Source organism: Macaca mulatta, chromosome 4 (genome assembly GCF_049350105.2).
Source record: "Macaca mulatta isolate MMU2019108-1 chromosome 4, T2T-MMU8v2.0, whole genome shotgun sequence".
In the NCBI taxonomy this organism is placed as follows: domain Eukaryota; kingdom Metazoa; phylum Chordata; class Mammalia; order Primates; family Cercopithecidae; genus Macaca; species Macaca mulatta.
This window is the reverse complement of record NC_133409.1, coordinates 158,595,550-158,614,264: the sequence shown is the minus strand read 5'-3', so window position 1 is coordinate 158,614,264 and position 18,715 is coordinate 158,595,550. Positions and strand designations below refer to the sequence as shown.

At 45.0% G+C, this 18,715-nt stretch overlaps 3 protein-coding genes across 5 annotated transcripts in view; 2 read left to right on the top strand and 1 right to left on the bottom strand.

Moving 5' to 3' along the window:
- Window positions 1-6,331, bottom strand: part of GPLD1 (glycosylphosphatidylinositol specific phospholipase D1) — a 68,243-nt gene extending 61,912 nt beyond the window's left edge. For 2 of the 3 annotated variants that reach the window (XM_078000914.1, XM_078000915.1), the window contains exons 1-2: window positions 5,633-6,331; window positions 879-964 (exon numbers count right to left, since the gene is read on the bottom strand). In XM_078000914.1, the coding sequence (XP_077857040.1) occupies window positions 879-964; window positions 5,633-5,664 (118 nt within the window). In that variant the 5' untranslated portion in view covers window positions 5,665-6,331. Of the gene's footprint in view, window positions 1-878; window positions 2,251-5,632 lie in introns of those variants that run through there. The other variant, XM_015135674.3, reaches the window with a different exon arrangement.
- The window catches only part of ACOT13 (acyl-CoA thioesterase 13), a 202,374-nt gene continuing 189,271 nt past the window's right edge, over window positions 5,613-18,715 (top strand). Inside the window, exon 1 of the mRNA XM_077998267.1 lies at window positions 5,613-5,811. The gene's annotated coding sequence lies outside the window, so the exon portion shown is untranslated. The remainder of the gene's footprint in view (window positions 5,812-18,715) is intronic.
- The window catches only part of ALDH5A1 (aldehyde dehydrogenase 5 family member A1), a 35,560-nt gene continuing 22,457 nt past the window's right edge, over window positions 5,613-18,715 (top strand). The window contains exons 1-4 of the mRNA XM_001101142.5: window positions 5,613-6,016; window positions 13,039-13,122; window positions 13,769-13,939; window positions 15,358-15,474. Of these exons, the coding sequence (XP_001101142.1) occupies window positions 5,663-6,016; window positions 13,039-13,122; window positions 13,769-13,939; window positions 15,358-15,474 (726 nt within the window). The 5' untranslated portion in view covers window positions 5,613-5,662. The remainder of the gene's footprint in view (window positions 6,017-13,038; window positions 13,123-13,768; window positions 13,940-15,357; window positions 15,475-18,715) is intronic.

Genomic DNA, 18,715 nt, shown 5'->3' with positions numbered 1-18,715 from the left:
AAACATGTTACAAATACACTTCACACAAGAACCAAATCCTTTTGCTAAGAAAGATCTTAAGTGTTCTCAGTCCATATGCAAAAAACATGGTAGCTATATAGGGGGCACATGTGTTAATTAGCTTGATTGTGCTAATCATTTCACAATGCATACATATATCAACACATCATGTTGTGTATCTTAAATTTATACAATTTTTGTCAATTATGTATCAATAAAGCTAGAAAAATAAAAATTTTAAATAACTCCTTGTAGTACCATCTCCCTATATCCAGGATGACTCTGCCCTTGCCCCTAAGGTTGGTGGCACTAGCTTGCTGTCCCCTTCTCCTCCCCAACTCCTGCCATCTTACTGGCACCGTGAATGTGGATGACCAAACTCCCTTACTTTCTTGACCTTCCTGAAGCCAAACACTTTTACAGCAATTTGACTCAGGGACCCACTCCCATGGCCACACATGGCTCTTTACATATAGTAGGAAATGCCTGTCCTTGCACATGTAAAACAACAAAAGTACATTTCTCACTCCTGCCATATTCCACCCATCTTGTTCCTCTCCCATTCTGTCAGTTCTGCTGCCGCATTGCAACCTCTCATTTACTGAGCCTCTATTTCCCCACCCAGAGAAACACGCAGGGGCCCCATGACCAACGGGGCATCAGCTGTCTTTCTTATTTTCCCCTTAACTGAACCCGTGCTGCCAATCCCTATCCCCGGATGATTGCAATCACGGGCTTCTCCTCCCAGCTCTCAGGCCACTCAGCTCAGTGCCCAGGGGAAACTGTATCAATCCACGAGCTGGATTTTCAATCTCTTCCTTAATGTCTTTGACAGATGTACTGTCCTCTCAATAACATAACGACACGCCAGTACTTACCGATTTCTATGTGCGTTGAAAGGCCACACGATGAACCTCTATGGCAGAGAGAAGCCAGCACGATCATCAGCAGGCCGGGCCACAACCTGAAAGCAGACATGCTCTCATTCCCCACCGGCTCCTCTAATGACGTGGGAATGCTCAGAGCTGCGGCAGCACTGTGACTCCGAAATCCAGGCGCAGACCCACCGCTTCTCTCTAAGCAGGTCACTGACCCGGGAAACCAAGCCTCATTTCAAAATAATATCGTTTTCCAATGAAGTCAACTGTTCAACTACTGTTTAGCTTCACCAGAACAGCAAACAAACTCTGTACTCCTGGGGGGTGGGGGTGGGAGGATAAACTGAAATCTGAAAAGCCTCAGGCCAGAAGCACTACATCTTCTGACCGAGGTTTTTTCTGGATTTCATTTTAACATGAAATTTGTGTAGAAATGCAAGCAAAGTTGTCTCCAGATATTTTTTGCTTGCTATAAAAAGGCTCACCTGTGCAGACAGTCAACATATTGGACCACCTCACCTTACAAGGGTGGATCTCTCATGCATCCTTTCTATACATTTATCAGGCTGTCCTGCTTCCTCCATCTCCCAAGCCACAAGTGCTGGGAAAGCTTTTATGGTGATCAGCTGGAACTGGCTTCTCTTTCAGTATTTGGCAACAGATACTGACACTTGTATGGGATTACACAAGAGCAGCCACTCCTGGTCTCTCTACCTCTGGCTGTTCTAATGGGGCTTATCCAGAGTCTGTTGCAAGGTCAGATTCCTGCAGGGGAAGCAAAGATGTCAATTCCACTTGGGAGGTGGAAGGAAGGGGGCAGATTTAGGGCCAAGAAACAGGGTTTAGAAAATGTTAAGCTTAGGGTATATCATTAGGTAGCCAGTTACACTTCATCTGTGGGAAAAATTAAGCTCCTCATGAAACTGATGGTAATCTTAAAACACAAATTATACATATTTTACATTAAAAGCAAGAGATGGGCCCCTAAAAGAGTGAGAGGAAATGGTATTCACTCTCAGGTTAGCCAAATGAAAGGATGAAAAGAAAATGGGATGATTTGGCCGGGCGTGGTGGCTCACACCTGTAATCCCAGCACTTTGGGAGGCTGAGGCTGGTGGATCACCTGAGGTCAGGAGTTTGAGACTAGCGTGATCAACATGGTGAGACCCCTTCTCTACCAAAAATACAAAAATTAGCCAGGTGTGGTGGCACACACCAGTAGTCCCAGCTACTGGGGAGGCTGAGGTGGGAGGATCTCTCGAACCCAGGAGGCGGAGGTTGAGGTGAGCCGAGATTACACCACTGCACACTAGCCTGGGTGACAGAGCAAGACTCTGTCTCAAAAAAAAAAAAAAAAAGAAAAGAAAAAAAGAATATGGAATGATTTGACACAGTTGTCTGCCCCAACAGTTTCCCCTGTAAGCTTAACACAGTCACTTGCACAGCCCCAAGGAAAGGAATCCCGCAGCTCCCCACAAACCTGAGGGCAGTAGGCCCAGCTACTCCTGATTAGTCCAGAGGCCATATGTCTACATGTTTTGTTTGGCTAACAGGATGTTTTATAAACTTAAATCAAGTTTATAAACTTTTTCTAAATGAGAAAATTCACGTAAAAACCTAGATTTCTGGCTCTCTTAAAAACAGAAGAACTAGCATCATGAAATGACACTCCCATGTGACACAACAACCAGCTGCAGCCAAGAGCCGATAGAGCATGTCCTGCTCCTCCAGTCCCCACCATCCAAGCAACGTGTGCAGGTTTCCACACCCCTTCTGGCCACCAGAGGCCTTTGAGTTTGCCTCCCTCTCACTCTGGGCCTTCTACAGCCTGTGCGTGAGGTAGTCGCAATTATTAATTGGGACTTTGGATATTCTCTCTCAGAACATCCAAGAGCAGTCAATCAATGGTTACAGTGAGAGGGTTGCAAAGGGTCACCAGGGGAAAAAAAATAATACTGCCTAGAAACAATATCTAACCAGATATAATAAAACCCATCCAAAAAGCACCAAAGAAATGGGTTCAGACCAGGTGTGGTGGCTCATGCCTGTAATCCCAGCACTTTGGGAGGCCAAGGTGGGCAGATGGCTTGAGGCCAGGAGTTCAAAACCAGCCTGGCCAACATAGTGAAACCCCATCTCTACCAAAAACACAAAAATTAGCTCGGCATGGTGGCACGCACCTGTACTCCCAGCTACTCCAGAGGCTGAGAAAGGAGAATCACTTGAACCCAGGAGGCAGACACTGTAGTGAGCTGAGATCGTGCCATTCAGCCTGGGCGACAGAGTAAGACCCTGTCTCAAAAAAAAGAAAAAAAGAAAAGAAAAAGAAAATGGGGGAGAGGATGAATAAGGGTGGGAACTGGGGAGTGGAGGTTCCCAGGACAAGGGCAGGCAAAGGAGAAAGGAAGGAAGAGTTCCCTCTCACCTGATGGTCTTGTCCTTGTAGGCTCTGGTAAGGACACCCAGCCAGGTGCTAGGAGTCATCAGGACAAGCTGGAAGTAAGACAGGAGCCAGGAGGGAATTGTTTACACTCTGAATGGGGGCTTGCAGAGGGGCACAAAACCAAGGGAAAAGGGAAGAGCCACATTGTGAACTTTCTAAGCTCCAGGCACTTTTGCCTTTGTGAAGTACTTCCTGTCATAAAAATAAGTAAACAATAAATAGAAATCACATTTTACATCTGCATTGGTGTAAGATTAACATATTAATATGTCACCTAAAAGTTCATTTTCTTCTTCAGGTTTTAGAAGAAATTAAACATTTTTGAGTGCTCCTAAAAGTTTTATGGGCCCTCAGCATGTACCTACTGTGTCTAATGGATAAGTCATCTGGGAAAGGGAGCGGGTACCGTTTGAAATAGAACCTTAAAAAGATAAGTGGACTAGGGTAACTTTTGAGTAAGAGAGGAAGCCACAATTAACTTGGCTTTTCCTGGCCTCAGTTGATTGAGGCCTTAATTGAATGATTTCTCCAGGCCAGTAGAAATGGGCTAACCTGTAATCCCAGCACTTTGGGAGGCCAAGGAGAGCGGATCACTTGAGGTCAGGAGTTCAAGACTAGCCTGGCCAACATGGTGAAAACCTGTCTCTACTAAAAATACAAAAATTAGCTGGGCTTGGTGACACACCTGCAGCCCCATCTACTCTGGAGGCTGAGACAGGAGAATCGCTTGAACCCGAGAGACAGAAGTTGCAGGGAGCTGAAATCGCACCACTGCACTCCACCTGGGCGACAGAATGAGTCTGTGGTCTCACAAGAACAAAACAAACAAAAAACAACAACCACTACCAAAAACAAACAAACAAACAAAAAAACACTCCCTCTGCAGGCAGGAGATGTAAACACGCCAGCTCCCAGCCCCAACTGTGATACCTACTGGTCGACATCCCTATTAGGACTCCCTTGTTCTCCCCAGTTCCTGCAATAAAATACAGAACAAAATAGTGTGAAATTGATTAAACTCTGCTGTTACCACTTCTAGCCATATGTGACTGGCTCAAAACTCAATGGATCTGACTCAGCAAAAGACAAAGTCAAAATTTAAAGTTACTGCCTCAGCATTTTGCAAATCTCCTAGAAAAAAAGTCAACGTCCTAGAAAAAGGTGAAAGCTAGCAAGATACTCTTAATGCTGTAGGAGTTGAGAAAGGGAGATATGTTGAGACTAGTAACCTAAAATCAAAGCATAGGGCTGGGCTTCATTTGCACCCACAAATTCCCAGCATACACCTACTATTTTTACTTGTATCCTCCTTAGGTTTTAAGCTTCCCTGCTGCTTTCAGAGTCTTAAGCCCAAGTCTAATTTTTGAGCGGATGAAGAATGTTGTTTAAAGCTGCTCAAATACCTTGGTTGGACAGTATGCTCAATACTCACACCTTGGTTGATTCGATTTGGACAAATGCTTCCATTTACTAGTTGGTGGCCCAACTTTAATCTTACTAGTGGCTTGACTAGGGTAGCTAGTATGACTTTGAACACTATTGAATTTAATGTAGCAACTGTAATGAGCATTTTACGTTATCTCACAACAAACCTACGGGGTAGATACGGTTCTATTTTGTAAGTGACTGGACTAAGGTTAACCTGTCGGTTACGCAGCTCGTCGGCAACAGGCTGAGTTTGGATCCTAGTCTGTTTATTTCCAAGGCGCTGTTATGTATCGGGTGCGCCCGTAGGAGAATGCCTAGACACACACCCAGAAAAGCAGGCAGGCAGCAGAACGCGGGGTCACACTTCGACCCCTCAGAGAACCATCGCTCCCAATCAATCCTACGTGCTCAGGAGCTACAACGATGAACAAGCGTGATCATGGCCTTGGCATTTAGGGCAGGCACCAGCGCCTCTATGGACCGCGCACAAATTCCAGGGATGCCGAATTTGGGGGATGCTAAGGGGAGACAGTGGGTCTCTAGCAGCGGTTGGGGGCTCAGGAGCAGTTAGTGACAAATGAGCACCCGAAAAGTGAAAAGGTGACAGCAGTCCGCAGGTGCATCTACCAGCGAGCCTTCTCCATCCCCCAAACCAACCCTCCCCCGGGAGAAGGTCGCGCCAGGAGCGAAGCCGCGCGGCGCTCAGGGCAAGGTGCAGAGGACTGCGCGGCGGTGCAGCGAGAAAGGCGCGGAGAGAGGGCGCTGCTCTGTGGCTCTGCAACCTTCCGCCAGCTCCCCGGCTTTCCCCGCGTGTCTCCGGCGCCTCCTCGTTCCTCCTGCTTCCCCGCGACCCCTGCGTTCCCGTGCGCGCGCGTCCGCTTGCCTGTTTCGTGTCGCCGTCGCTGCCCGGGCCATGGCGACCTGCTTTTGGCTGCGGAGCTGCGGGGCCCGGCGCCTCGGGTCGACGTTTCCAGGCTGCCGCCTCCACCCCCGCGCCGGCGGCCTGGTGCCTGCCCCCGGGCCTGCGCCCGGCCCGGCCCAGCTCCGCGGCTACGTTGGGGGCCTGGCGGGCCTCTCTGCGGCGCTGCTGCGCACCGACAGCTTCGTGGGCGGCCGTTGGCTCCCGGCCGCCGCCACCTTCCCCGTGCAAGACCCGGCCAGCGGCGCTGCCCTGGGCATGGTAGCCGATTGCGGGGTGTCAGAGGCCCGCGCCGCCGTGCGCGCTGCCTACGAGGCTTTCTGCAGCTGGAGAGAGGTCTCGGCCAAGGTGAGAGCGCCTGGGTGCAGGGGGCCGGAGATGGCCGGGGACACGGCAGGGAGCAGAGGGGGCTTTGCCCCAAAGCGAAACCAGCCGCGTCGCCTCCCTCCTGTGCTCAGTTCCCCGGCGTATACAAAGCGGAAAGTCAGAGCAACAAGAAGGGAGACGACCAACAAATAAGTTTGGAGCTTCCATTTTGTGCCGGGCGCTAGGGACACGGCCCCTGCCCTCAAGCCTCTTGAAGTGTATGCACTACCCAGTAGGGGAGGCATAACGCGAGCGCCTAATACGAGCGAGCTGCTGCGTGTTATGATCAACAAGCCTAACCGTGGAGGAGCGGGGAGAAAGAGGAGGGGTGTTAGGGCAATGAGAGAGCACGTGTGGCCCTTCAGAGTATCTGAAATACCTCCGCAGCTGCAGGAAGCCCACGCGGGAGGCTGCTACAGCGGCCCATAAGAAGGCTGGTAGTGAGGGCCCTGGGCCAGAATCGTGAAATCGGGAACGGAGAGAGCTGTATAAAGATATGGGCTTTGTGCAGGGGAAGGGAGAAGTCCAGGACCGTTCTCCAGGTTTTCAGCCTAAATGGATAAATGCTGCTATTGGCCATTGCATAGAGAACACTGGAGAATTGGGAGTAAGGGGTGGAGGGCCATTAAATGGGGCAGAATAGAGTAAGAAGAAAACTAAAAAAGTTTCTTCTTCCTTCAAGTATTATATTATTAAACTTGGAGTCAACGCAGTGAAATTTTTTACCCTGTCCTTCAAAGCTCTCCCTCTGAAGGAATGCATCCAGTGATCCCTACGCATACAAGAGATAGTGTTAGCACTTCTTCATCCATCAGCTGTTTACTGAGCACCTGCTGTATGCCCTGCACTGTTGGAGGTGTTTGGGATACATCAGTAAACGAAAGAAAGATTGTGCCCTTATGGAGCTTACATGGGGTGGAAGGGGAGCAGAAGAGAGATCAGAACTCTAAACAACAAACATAATATCTAAGGAAATAAGTATGTGAGAGGTGCTGAGTGCAATATGGGAAAAAAGGTAGAAGTAGAAGAGGATCCGGGTCAGAGGGAAGGGGCAAGATGCAGCACCAATAGTGTGGCCAGGTGTATTCCTTTGCTAGGGCTGCCATAGCAAAGTACCACAGACTGGGTGGCCTGAACAACAGACATTTCTCATTTTACAGCTCTGGAGGGTAGAAATCCCAGATCAAGGTGTTGTCAGGGTTGGTTTCTTCTAAGGCCTCTCTCCTTGGCTTGCAGAGAGCTCAGTTTTGTCTTTGTATCTCGTCAGAGCTCAGTTTTAGACTCATTGAGTCTGAGTTGTCTGTTCACACCCAAGTGAGGATGTAAAGTCAGCAGTTGGATATATGAATGAATCTTCCCTGTATGTCTCCACATGGTCTTTCCTCTGTGTGTGTCTGTGTCCTAATTTTTTCTTTTAAAAGCAAGAGTCAGATTGGATTGGGGCCTACCACAATGACCTCATCATAACTTAATTCCCTTTTTAAAGACCCTATCTCCAAATACACTCACATTCTGAGATACTGGGGGGGTTAGGACTTCAACATGTCAATTTTGCGGGGAGCACCGTTCAGCCCATGACATCAGGGTAGATCTCATTGAGGACATGAGATACAAAGGCCAAAGTAAGTAAGTGTGTCCAGAGTTGGTTCCTGCCAGTGCGTTTGTGACCTCACTGACTTCAAGAATGGAGCCACAGACCTTTGCGGTGAGTGTTATAGCTCTTAAAGATGGCATGGACCCAAAGAGTGAGCGGTAGCAAGATTTGTGAAGAGTGAAAGAAGAAAGCTTCCACAGCGTGGATGGGGACCCAAGCAGATTGTTGCTGCTGGGGGTGGGGGTGGCCAACATTTATTGCCTTATTTATCCCCTCGCGTATTCCCTTTCTGTCTTATCAGAATGCCCTTTTTTCAATCCTCCCTGCAATTGGCTACTTTTAGGATCCTGCTGATTGGTGCGTTTTACAGCGTGCTGATTGGTGCATTTTACAGAGCGCTGATTGGTGTCTTTTTACAGAGCCCTGACTGGTGCATTTTACAATCCCCTTGCTAGCTCCAGAGCGCTGATTGGTGCATCCTCTTGCTAGCTACAGGGTGCTGATTGGTGCATTTTACAGAGTGCTGATTGGTGCATTTTACAATCCTCTTGTTAGAAAAGTTTTCCAAGTCCCTACTCGACCCAGGAAGTCTAGATGGCTTCACCTCTCATAAGGACATTCAGCTACAGCCAAAGTCAGAAGCATGGCTGACACATTTGCAGAACAGCGAGGAGGCCCGTGTGGACTGAGCAAAGGGAAAGAGTTGTATCAGAGGAGGTCATATGGAGAAGGGGAGGAGTGGGTGGAGCATGTAGGACCTGTGAGTTATTCTAAGGACTTGGTTTTTACTTTGAGTAAAGGGGGCACCGTGTCAGGGTTTTAAGCAGAGATATGATCTGATTTACATTTTGAAAGGCCACTTTAACCACAGTGCTGAGAATTGATAAAGACTGGCGGAAGCAGAGAGACAGGTTAGGAGGTTGTTGCATGGATTTAGGTGGGAGGCCACGGTGACTTGAACCAGGGTGGTAGCAGTGGACAAAGTGAAGAGTTATTCCATAAAGGATGTATTTGGAAGGTAGAGCCCACTGGATTTTCTGATGGATCATTATATGGGAAGTAGGTGAACGAGAGAGGTTAGTGATGACTCCAGGGCTTTTGGCCTGAGCAACTGGAAGGATGAGGATAGCTGAATGGAACAGCATTAGGGTGAGACATCAGAGTTCAGTTTTAGACGTATTGAGTCTGAGATGTAGGTTCACACGCATGTGAGGATATAAAGTAGGCAGTTGGATATATGTGTCTGAGGTTTGAGAGCAAGCCCTGGGCTAGAAATGTAAATGTGAAATTCATACCTGTGTATACTGCATATATACTTAAAGCGATGGGATTGGTGAGATCACAGGAAAGGAGTGGACCAGGGCCTGAGCTCTGGTTCCCCTAGCATCATTCTGGAGTCCCACAAGGCCCCACGAAGATCAAGGCTGCCATACAATGGTGTTACACTGCGGGGTTCTGGAAAGCCTTCTACTCAGTCAGTGATTGTTTGGCGGCTGCAGGGCTGGTGTTGGGACCTCTTGCTGATACTAGCAGCATCATCCTGTGTTCAGATCACACCGCCCATCCTAATGTCTGTGCCCCTTGAACATTACAGTGAGGTCAGCTTCCATCTTACAAGGGCTTGGATCTTCTCAGGGAAACTTCCTTTTTGAAAGGAGGGGTTCAGGCTGGGCACGGTGGTTCACGCCTGTAATCCCAGCACTTTGGGAGGCCAAGGCTGGTGGCTCACCTGAGGTCAGGAGTTCAAGACCAGCCTGTCCAAAGTGGTGAAACACTGTATCTACTAAAAATACAAAAATGGGCCAGGCATGGTGGCTCACACTTGTAATCCCAGCACTTTGGGAGGCCAAGGCAGGTGGATCACTTGAGGTCAGGAGTTCAAGTCCAGCCTGGCCAAAATGGCAAACCCCATCTCTACTAAAAAATACAAAAATTAGCTGGGTGTGGTGGCAGGCACCTGTGATCCCAGCTACTCCGGAGGCTGAGCCGGGAAAAATTGCTTGAACCCGGGAGGCAGAGTTTGCAGTGAGCCGAAATCATGCCAACTGCACTCCAGCCTGGGGGACAGAGCAAGACTCTGTCTCAAAAAAAAAAAAAAAAAAAAAAAAAAAAGAAGGAAGGAAGGAAGGAAATAAATAAATTAGTCAGGCATTGTGGCATGCACCTGTATGTAATCCCAGCTACTCAAGAGGCTGAAGCATGAAAATTGCTTGAGCCCGGGAGGTGGAGGTTGGTTGCAGTGAGCCGAGATGGCACCACCGCACTCCAGCCTGGGTGACAGAGTAAGACTCTGTCTCAAAAAACAAAAAGCGAAGGTTCTTCTTGGCTTTGGATACACCTGTGCAGATGTGGGAAGCTAGAGCCTGGGCAGCTCTGTCTTTAGAGTGCCTTGATGGCAACCCAGGTCGCTTAGATTCTCTAGGCCTTCCTCGTTTTCTTTTTTAAAGTGGTTTTATGTGAATGAATTAATTTTTTTTTTTAGAGGTGATTTCTTCTTTTTATCTTTTTTCTTTTTTTTTTTTTTTGACAGAGTCTTGCTCCGTTGCCCAGGCTGGAATGCAGTGATGCTATCATGGCTCACTGCAGCCTCGAACTCACAGGCCCAAGCGATTCTCCCACCTCCGCCTTCTGAGTAGCTGGGACCACGGGCATGCACCACCACACCCAGATAATTTGTGTGTATGTGTAGAGAAGGATCTCACCGCATTGCCCAAACTAGTGTCAAACTCCTGGCCACAAGCAACCCTCCCTCCTTGGCCTTCCAAAGTGTTGTGATTATGGGCATGAGCTGCTACACCTGGTCCCATAATATTGTTAATAATCCAGTGTATCCCTTTCTCTGTTTTGTGTTCATTGGAATTTTTTAAATTATGGCAAAATATGCATAACGTAACATTTACCATTGTAACCTTTTTTTTTTTTTTTTTTTGAGACGGAGTCTCACTCTGTTGCCCAGGCTGGAATGTAGTGGTGCCAACTCGGCTCAATGCAAGCTCTGTGTCCCGGGTTCACGCCATTCTCCTACCTCAGCCTCCTGAGTAGTTGACACTACAGGCGCCCGCCACCACGCCCGGCTAATTTTTTTTTTTGTATTTTTTAGTAGATATGGGGTTTCACCATGTTAGCCAGGATGGTCTCGATCTCCTGACCTCATAATCTGCCCACCTCGGCCTCCCAAAGTGCTGGGAATACAGGCATGAGCCACCGTGCCCGGCCCATTTTAACCATTTTTAAGTGTACATTTCAGTGGTATTAAGTGCATTCATGTTGTTGTGCCTGGGCCCTCTTCTTAAGTGTGTAAAACCTTTTCTTATGCCTCATGCATGCCCCTGTCTATATGTCAGTCTCTGGGACAAATCCAGGTTGCCAGCGAGCCACTATAATAGGGAACAATACTTGAAGACATTATGCTGAGTAAAATAAGCCAGTCACAAAAGGGCAAATGCTGTATGATTCTACTTATATGAGGTACCTAGAGTTGTCAAATTCATAGAGACAGAAAGTAGAATGGGCCAGGCATGGTGGCTCACAATTATAATCTCTGCACTTTGGGAGGCCAAGGCAGGAGAATCACTTAAAGCCAGGAGTCTGAGGTTGCAGTGAGCTATGATTGCGCCACCACACTCCAGCCTGGACGTCAGATCAAGACCCTATCTAAAATAATAATAATAAAGTAAGGAACTCTACCTTTGTATGGTAAAATTAAAGTTGTTCTTATGTACCATAAGCAATAATAGCTGTTTCCACAATACTTATTTTCTCTTTTATAATTTATGACCCAGTATACCTCTTTAGATGCAACTCGAAATTGGATCTCTATTACTCATCAAAGAAGGGTCAGTTAGCATGAGCAATATAGTGAGACCTTGTCTATACAAAAGAAAATTCTTTTTAATTAGCTGAGCATGATCATCCTGTAGATCCTGTTAGCATGAAAAGTCTGTATGGCACGACAACAACTACTTTAAGGGGAAGATAAGATTTCTTTCTACTTCTAAGTGATGCTGTGATACCTTAGGCACTAAAGCAGAGCTAGTAATGCTTTTTTAGTTTCACATTGGCTTATTTTAACAGATCAAGGTAATCGTTATAAGATGTATATAACATGATGTTAACTTTGTGGTCTAAGTGTTTAGCTATCAAGCTGGATTCCTTAGTAGACCAAATCTTGCTATCAAAGTGTTCTTGAGCTATACCTTGATGTTTAGAAAAAAAGTATTTGTTACATCTTGTAGAATCTACTGTTTGAACTTTTCGTCCCCTGTAGCTGCCAATTCTGCATGTACTAGTCCTCTAGAAATAGGTTAAACTGAAGCAACTTGATGGAAGGAACTCTCCACAGGGCTTATTTTCCAAAGAAAAGTATTGTTTGAGAAGCAAAGCTACAAGCCTACCTAAGCATATCATAAAGCTGTCCAAAAATAACTCAGAGCCAGTATTGTGGATGGAAATGTAGTGCCCGAGTCATATTCTGCTTAAAGTTGTAACAGATACAGATGAGTTAAAAGAAAAAAATAGCTGGGCACGGTGGTGTGTGCCTGTGGTCCCAGCTACTCAGTAGGCTGAGCTGGGAGGATCACTTGAACCAAGGAAGCAGAGGTTGCAGTGAGGTATGATGACACCACTGCACTTCAGCCTGAGTTACAGAACAAAACCCTCCCTTTTTAAAAATTTTTAAAATTTTTAAATTTTTTTTTAGTTTGTGTGCTTCTCATCATCCAAGCCCAGACCCTGTCTCCAAAACAAAGAAACAAAAAACCAGAAGGTCAATGTATGTTTCCCCAAGCATCTTACTCAGCGTTGTCCAGAAAAATAGAACCAGTGTTCTATGAGAACCAATGTTATATGTATGTATATGGAATCATAGATATATAGGAAGAGAATTCTTATGAAGGACTGGCTCGGGTGATTGTGGATGCTGAGAAGTCCCACCCTCTGCTGTCTGCAAGCTGGAGACCCAAGAAAGCTGGTATGTCCAATCTGAGTTCTAGTCTGGGTCCAAAAGTCTGAGTACCAGGAATGCCAATGTCTGGTGTCTGGCAACAGGAGGAAATGGATGTCCTAGCTCATGCAGAGAGTGAATTTGCTCTTCCTCTGCCACTTTGTTCTTTTCAGGTCCTCAGCAGATTGGATGATACCCACGTGAATTTATGAAGTCAAATCTTCTTTATTCAGTCTCCTGATTCAACTGCTAATCTCTTCCGAAAACGTTCACAGACATACCCAGAAATAATGTTTTACCAGCTCTCTGGGGCTCCTTGAAACCAGTCAAATTTACACATAAAATTAACCATCACAGTCAAGGAGAATGAGACCATACAGCTAATATTTTAGGATATTGAATTTTATTTAGCATTCTGTGTTACGCTTGGCATTTTATTACTTTTCTGCCTTGTTATTTCTTTTGCAGGAGAGGAGTTCATTACTTCGAAAGTGGTACAATTTAATGATACAAAATAAGGATGACCTTGCCAGAATAATCACAGCTGAAAGTGTAAGTTCAGGGTTCTGACTTGGTGCACTGAGAAATTCTCCAGGAATTCTTACACTAAACTTGGGGAAGCCCCTGACTTCCCATCACTGCTGGCTGTAGCTAAAGAATATGTGGTTCCTTCTCTACTGATCAAATGCCAAATCATTATTGTGCCAGGGTACTTAGATTTGCTAAAATAAAATTCGTATGTTCTAGTTTATTCTTTAATAGTATCCAAAAATAGATTTTGTGTGCAACTATATGCATAACTGCTGTTTCACCATTCTGATGTTTTTTTCATGGTACTGTTTTGGTTGTTTTTTAATATTGTTTTTGTACATTTTTAAATATACCAATACTTCTTCCATAGATATAATAAATTATTTCATATCATGGTTACAATACTTAGAAGATATTGAAGGGAGGAAAATTTTCCTAATTTGTAAATATATTGAGAATGCAAATGACTCTTGTGGTTTAGGGTGATACAGTCATCATTGTAATTCTGCTTTTTAAAACTCACGCCAAAGTCAGAAATTTTCCCCACTCTTGGCTATCGTTGTAGGAGACTTTTCTACTCTTCTTGCACCTTGAAGAATTTAGGAACACAGAGCCATGCTTTTATTATCAGAAGGTAATATGTGGGTTCTTTTCTGGTTTAATTTAGGGAAAGCCACTGAAGGAGGCACATGGAGAAATTCTCTATTCCGCCTTTTTCCTAGAGTGGTTCTCTGAGGAAGCCCGCCGTGTTTACGGAGACATTATCTACACCCCAGCAAAGGACAAGCGGGCCCTGGTCCTCAAGCAGCCCGTAGGCGTGGCTGCAGTCATCACCCCGGTAGGTGACAGTGAGATCAGCAAGATCCTAGGGTGGGAGATTGGATAGGGAGTTGGGAAAGAATTCATTCTTCTGCCTGAGCAGGTGTGCTTATCCTGTTAGTTTTGTCACCTGTTCCTGGTTTCCTGATACTTTTGCTGGATGTGGAACTTCTGATGATGTTAGGTGTGGTGGCAATGAGTGAAAGGATGCATTTCTAATGCCTGCAAAAGTGGGATGCGCCGCAGGAGGACCCAGGGGCTCTTCTGACTTGGCCTGGAGGCTTCTTCCTGGCATTGCCTAGCACCTCTGAAAAGATCTTCTGGTATTTATCATTTTTAAAAAGACTTAAGATATGACACATTTTTAAACTTGCCATAGTTTGGAAAAAAAGTGTTATGCTTAATTGATGGTTATCATCAATAGCAAAGCATGTGTGGACCCACCAGCAGGCATTGGGCCAGGTTCTAGAGATAGAAAGGCTAAGAAATAGGGTATCACATCTGCCTGGATGGGGCTGCAGTATATTTGTGGAACACCCAGCTTTCCCTCTGGGTCCTGCCTTCTACTAGGTCTCATGTTAACTTCTCTCCTGTATCTGTCAGCTGGTCTCGAGACGTCTGTGCTTTTCCTGCTCAACATAGTTACTGACAGAATCCCCCTGATTGCCTAGATGGACTAGGTTTGACTTGAAGGTCACTATTTACTAACTGTGCAACCGTGGCCAAATTACTTAACTGCACTGTCGCCGTTTTCTCGAACTTGCAAATGAGGTTAATATCAACCTCATTGGGTTGTGATAAGGATTTAATTAATTTTAATTTTGAAGTACTTAGAAAAATACCTGATACAGAGTAAGTATTATATAATAGAGTTTTTCAAAATAAAATACTGTTATTATAGGTGTGTCTGTAGGCATCTATAAATATGTATGTGGAAGGAAGTAATAAATCATCTGCCATTTTCAAAACCATTGCTAATATTTACTCCCATGGGCCCCAGGCCAAATCCAGCCCACTACCTATGTTTGTAAATAAAGTTTTATTGGGACACAGTCACACCCATTCATACACCTGCTATCTGTGGTGGTTTTCACAATACAGCTGCAGAGTTGAGTAATTGCCATAGAAACTATACATTCTACAAAGCCTAAAAAACTTACGATTCGGCCCTTCACAGAAAAAGTTGGCAGACCCCTGGTATAACTCATTTTTTACTGTGTTAAATTCCAAAAATATTTCCTATCTTCATGAGCCTTTATCTCAGAGTCCCTCAAGTTGGCAGGGGGTCAGGTGTTCTGAGAGCTCACCTGTGCAGCCAAACAGGTTTGTCAATCAGTTGTGCAATGGAATTTGTTCACTGACTTCCCAGCCTGCCTTCCTTTGCACTAATGAGGCGGTCCTTCCTCTCATATGCTTCCTCTGCTCTTCTAACCCCAGTGGAATTTCCCCAGTGCCATGATCACCCGGAAGGTGGGGGCCGCCCTGGCAGCTGGCTGTACCGTGGTGGTGAAGCCTGCCGAAGACACGCCCTTCTCCGCCCTGGCCCTGGCTGAGGTGAGCCGCTCTCCCTGTGTTTGTACAGAGCAGACAAAGTCCAAAAATTAATGTTTATCTGGGACAGAAAGAAGCAATTTTGGAGTCTACTTCTTTGCTTATGTCTCCTGATGCATGGTGTGGTGTTTTAATCTACTGGCAATTATTTTAAGTCAGCTGTAGCTCTTTTGGGGAAAAAAAATTGATGAGGGATTTTCTGACATCTGCAGGCCATGTATTTTCAGCCTACTGTAAAATTGGTATCTATCCATCATCTTCATGAAATAGGCACTTAAACATGGATGTTTCTCACATTTAGGAAACTTCTTATTTACCATTCCCATTCCCAGTTCAACCTGCATTCTATTAGATCTTATTCTTTTGTTTGAAAACCTCAAGTGGCCTCTTGTGTCACTCAGAGTAAAGTCCAGATTCCTTAGTGGCTTTCAAGGTCCTATAAGATGTCACTTCCCACCCCCCAGTATGCCTCTGACCTTGTCCATCACGCTGGAGCCCCTCACTCTTCATTCATCTGCTTGGACCACTCTGGCCCCTGCTGCTTTCCAGACCCCACCAGCCTTGCCCTCCACTCAAACTTTATACTTTCCCTCTGTCTGGAGCGCTCTCCCCCAGATACCCCTATGACTTGCTTCTTCACATCTTCACTCAAATGCCACCCTGTCTAAAAATCACAACTTGGCTGGGTGTGGTGGCTCACGCCTATAATCCCAGAACTTTGGGAGGCTGAGGCGGGCAGATCACTTGAGGTCAGGAGTTCGAGACCAGCCTGGTCAACATGCTGAAACCCTGTCTCTACTAAAAATACAAAATTAGCTGGGCGCGGTGGCACGTGCCTGTAATCCCAGCTACTCAGGAGGCTGAGGCGGGAGAATCGCTTGAACCCTGGGGGCAGAGATTGCAGTGAGCTGAGATCGTGTCACTGCACTACAGCCTGGGTGACAGTGAGACTGTCTCAAAAATCAATCACAACCTCACACTCTGATGCTCCTGATCCCCTTCTCTGCTTTGCTTTTTCCCCCATTACACCTAAAACCACCTACCCTATCACTATTTGTAGGCCTTTTCAGTGGGCAGGGCTAGGAGATATATATATATATGTGTACACACATGTATATACACAATAAAATGCTACAGAAATTCCTACAGAAACTTCCAATTCAAATTCAGTCCTGTAGACTTTTTACTTAACTTCTTTTATATTATATCTGCATCTCTTTCTTTCCTGGTTTCTTTTTTCTTTTTTTTTTTTTTGGAGACAGAGTCTTGGTCTGTCACCCAGGCTGAAGTGCAGTGCGCTATCTCGGCTCACTGCAACCTCTGCCTCCCAGGTTCAAGCAATTCTCTGCCTCAGCCTCCTGAGTAGCTGGGATTACAGATGCCCACCACCACACCCAGCTAATTTTTGTATTTTTAGTAGAGACGGGGTTTCACCATTTGGCCAGACTGGTCTTGAACTCCTGACCTCATGATCCACCCACCTTAGCCTCCCAAAGTGCTGGGATTACAGGCATGAGCCATCGCACCTGGCCTCTTTCCTGGTTTCTAAAGACTCAGGAAATTACTAAATTAATATTCCATATGTACTCATTACACAGAACAACATCTTCTGAATATTAATTTTATTTTTTAAAAATATTAATTTTAATATCACCAATGTGCCTATTGAAAATGGTTTAATTTTTTGGTATTTTCTCTTTCCATTCTCATTTTTAGTAATAAACTTTTATTTTAGAATAGTTTTACATTTACAGAAAAAATCGCAGAGATGGGGTATTTTCCCACATATCCTACACTCAATTTCTCCTATTACTAGCAGCTTACATTAGTATAGTATATTTGTTACAATTAATGAATGAATAGCGATACACTGTTATTAACTAAAGTCCATACTTTAAAATCCATTCTCAGATTTTATTAGTCTGTACCTAGTCTCCTTTTTTCTGTTTCAGGATCTGGTCCAGGATATCACATTACATTTAGTTGTCTTGTCTCCTTAATCCATCTTGGCTATAAACATTTCTCTGTATTTTAAAATAGTTACACTGTACCTGCATTGCAAGGCTACAACCATTACATGCTCTATTCTCTCCAGTTTAACCCTCCTTTAGACTTAGTTCAACAAGCAGCTGTATGTTTATGCTCACCACCAGTGCTCATGCCAGTGTCTCTCTAGACATTTGGTGATCAGCACCTCTCAGTCTGTAGTAGATTCCTTAGGAAGGGCTTGTGGGAATAATATTTTCCCTTCTTAAATGTTGTCAGTAGTCTGGGCCTATTGTGCTTATAAATCAGTTTTGCTAGGTATAAAATCCTTGGCTCACATTTTTTTTTACTTGATTATCTTAACTATATTCTCCATTTTCTTCTGATATAAAGTGTTGCTCTTGAAAATTCAGACAGTAACCTAAGTTTCTTGCCTTTATAAGTCAAGTTGTTTTTGTTTTTTTGGGGTTTTTTTGCCTAGATCCACAAAAGGGTTCGATTTGTTTTTTTTCCCCCTTTAAAGACCAGTAATGTCACTAGAATATGTCTTTGTGATGATTGCTTTGAGTCCATACTCTAGGTATGCAGTGTGCTCTTTCAGTACGTAGTTTCCAGCCTTTTTGTTTTATATCTCTATAAAGTTTTCAGGATTTGTTCCTCACCATTGGTTTGGTTTTACTCCTTTAGGGACTCCTATTATCCATGAGTTGAATCTTTTTTGTCACTTTCTCTTTTATCTTTTTCATCTTTTCTCTAATTTTTAAAAGTAGCTTTCTTTTTTTTATGGGTACAAAATGTCTGATTTTATTTTATTTTTTAATTTTTATTTTCATTGGTTATTGGGGAACAGGTGGTATTTGATTAACATGATTAAGTTCTTTAGTGGTGATTTGTGAGATTTTGGTGTACCCATCACCTGAGCAGTATACACTGCACACAATTTGTAGTCTTTTATCCCTTGCCCCCTTCCCACCCTTTCTCCCTGAGTTCCCAAAGTCCATTGTGTCATTCTTATGCCTTTGCTTCCTCACAGCTTAGCTCCCACTTATGAGTGAGAACATATTATGTTTAGTTTTCCATTCCTGAGTTACTTAACTCAGAATGATAGTCTCCAGGCCAGGTGCAGTGGCTAACGCCTGTAATCCCAGCACTTTGGGAGGCTGAGGTGGGTGGATCACAAGGTCAAGAGATCGAGACCATCCTGGCCAACACGGTGAAACCCCGTCTCTACAAAAAATACAAAAATTAGCTGGGCATG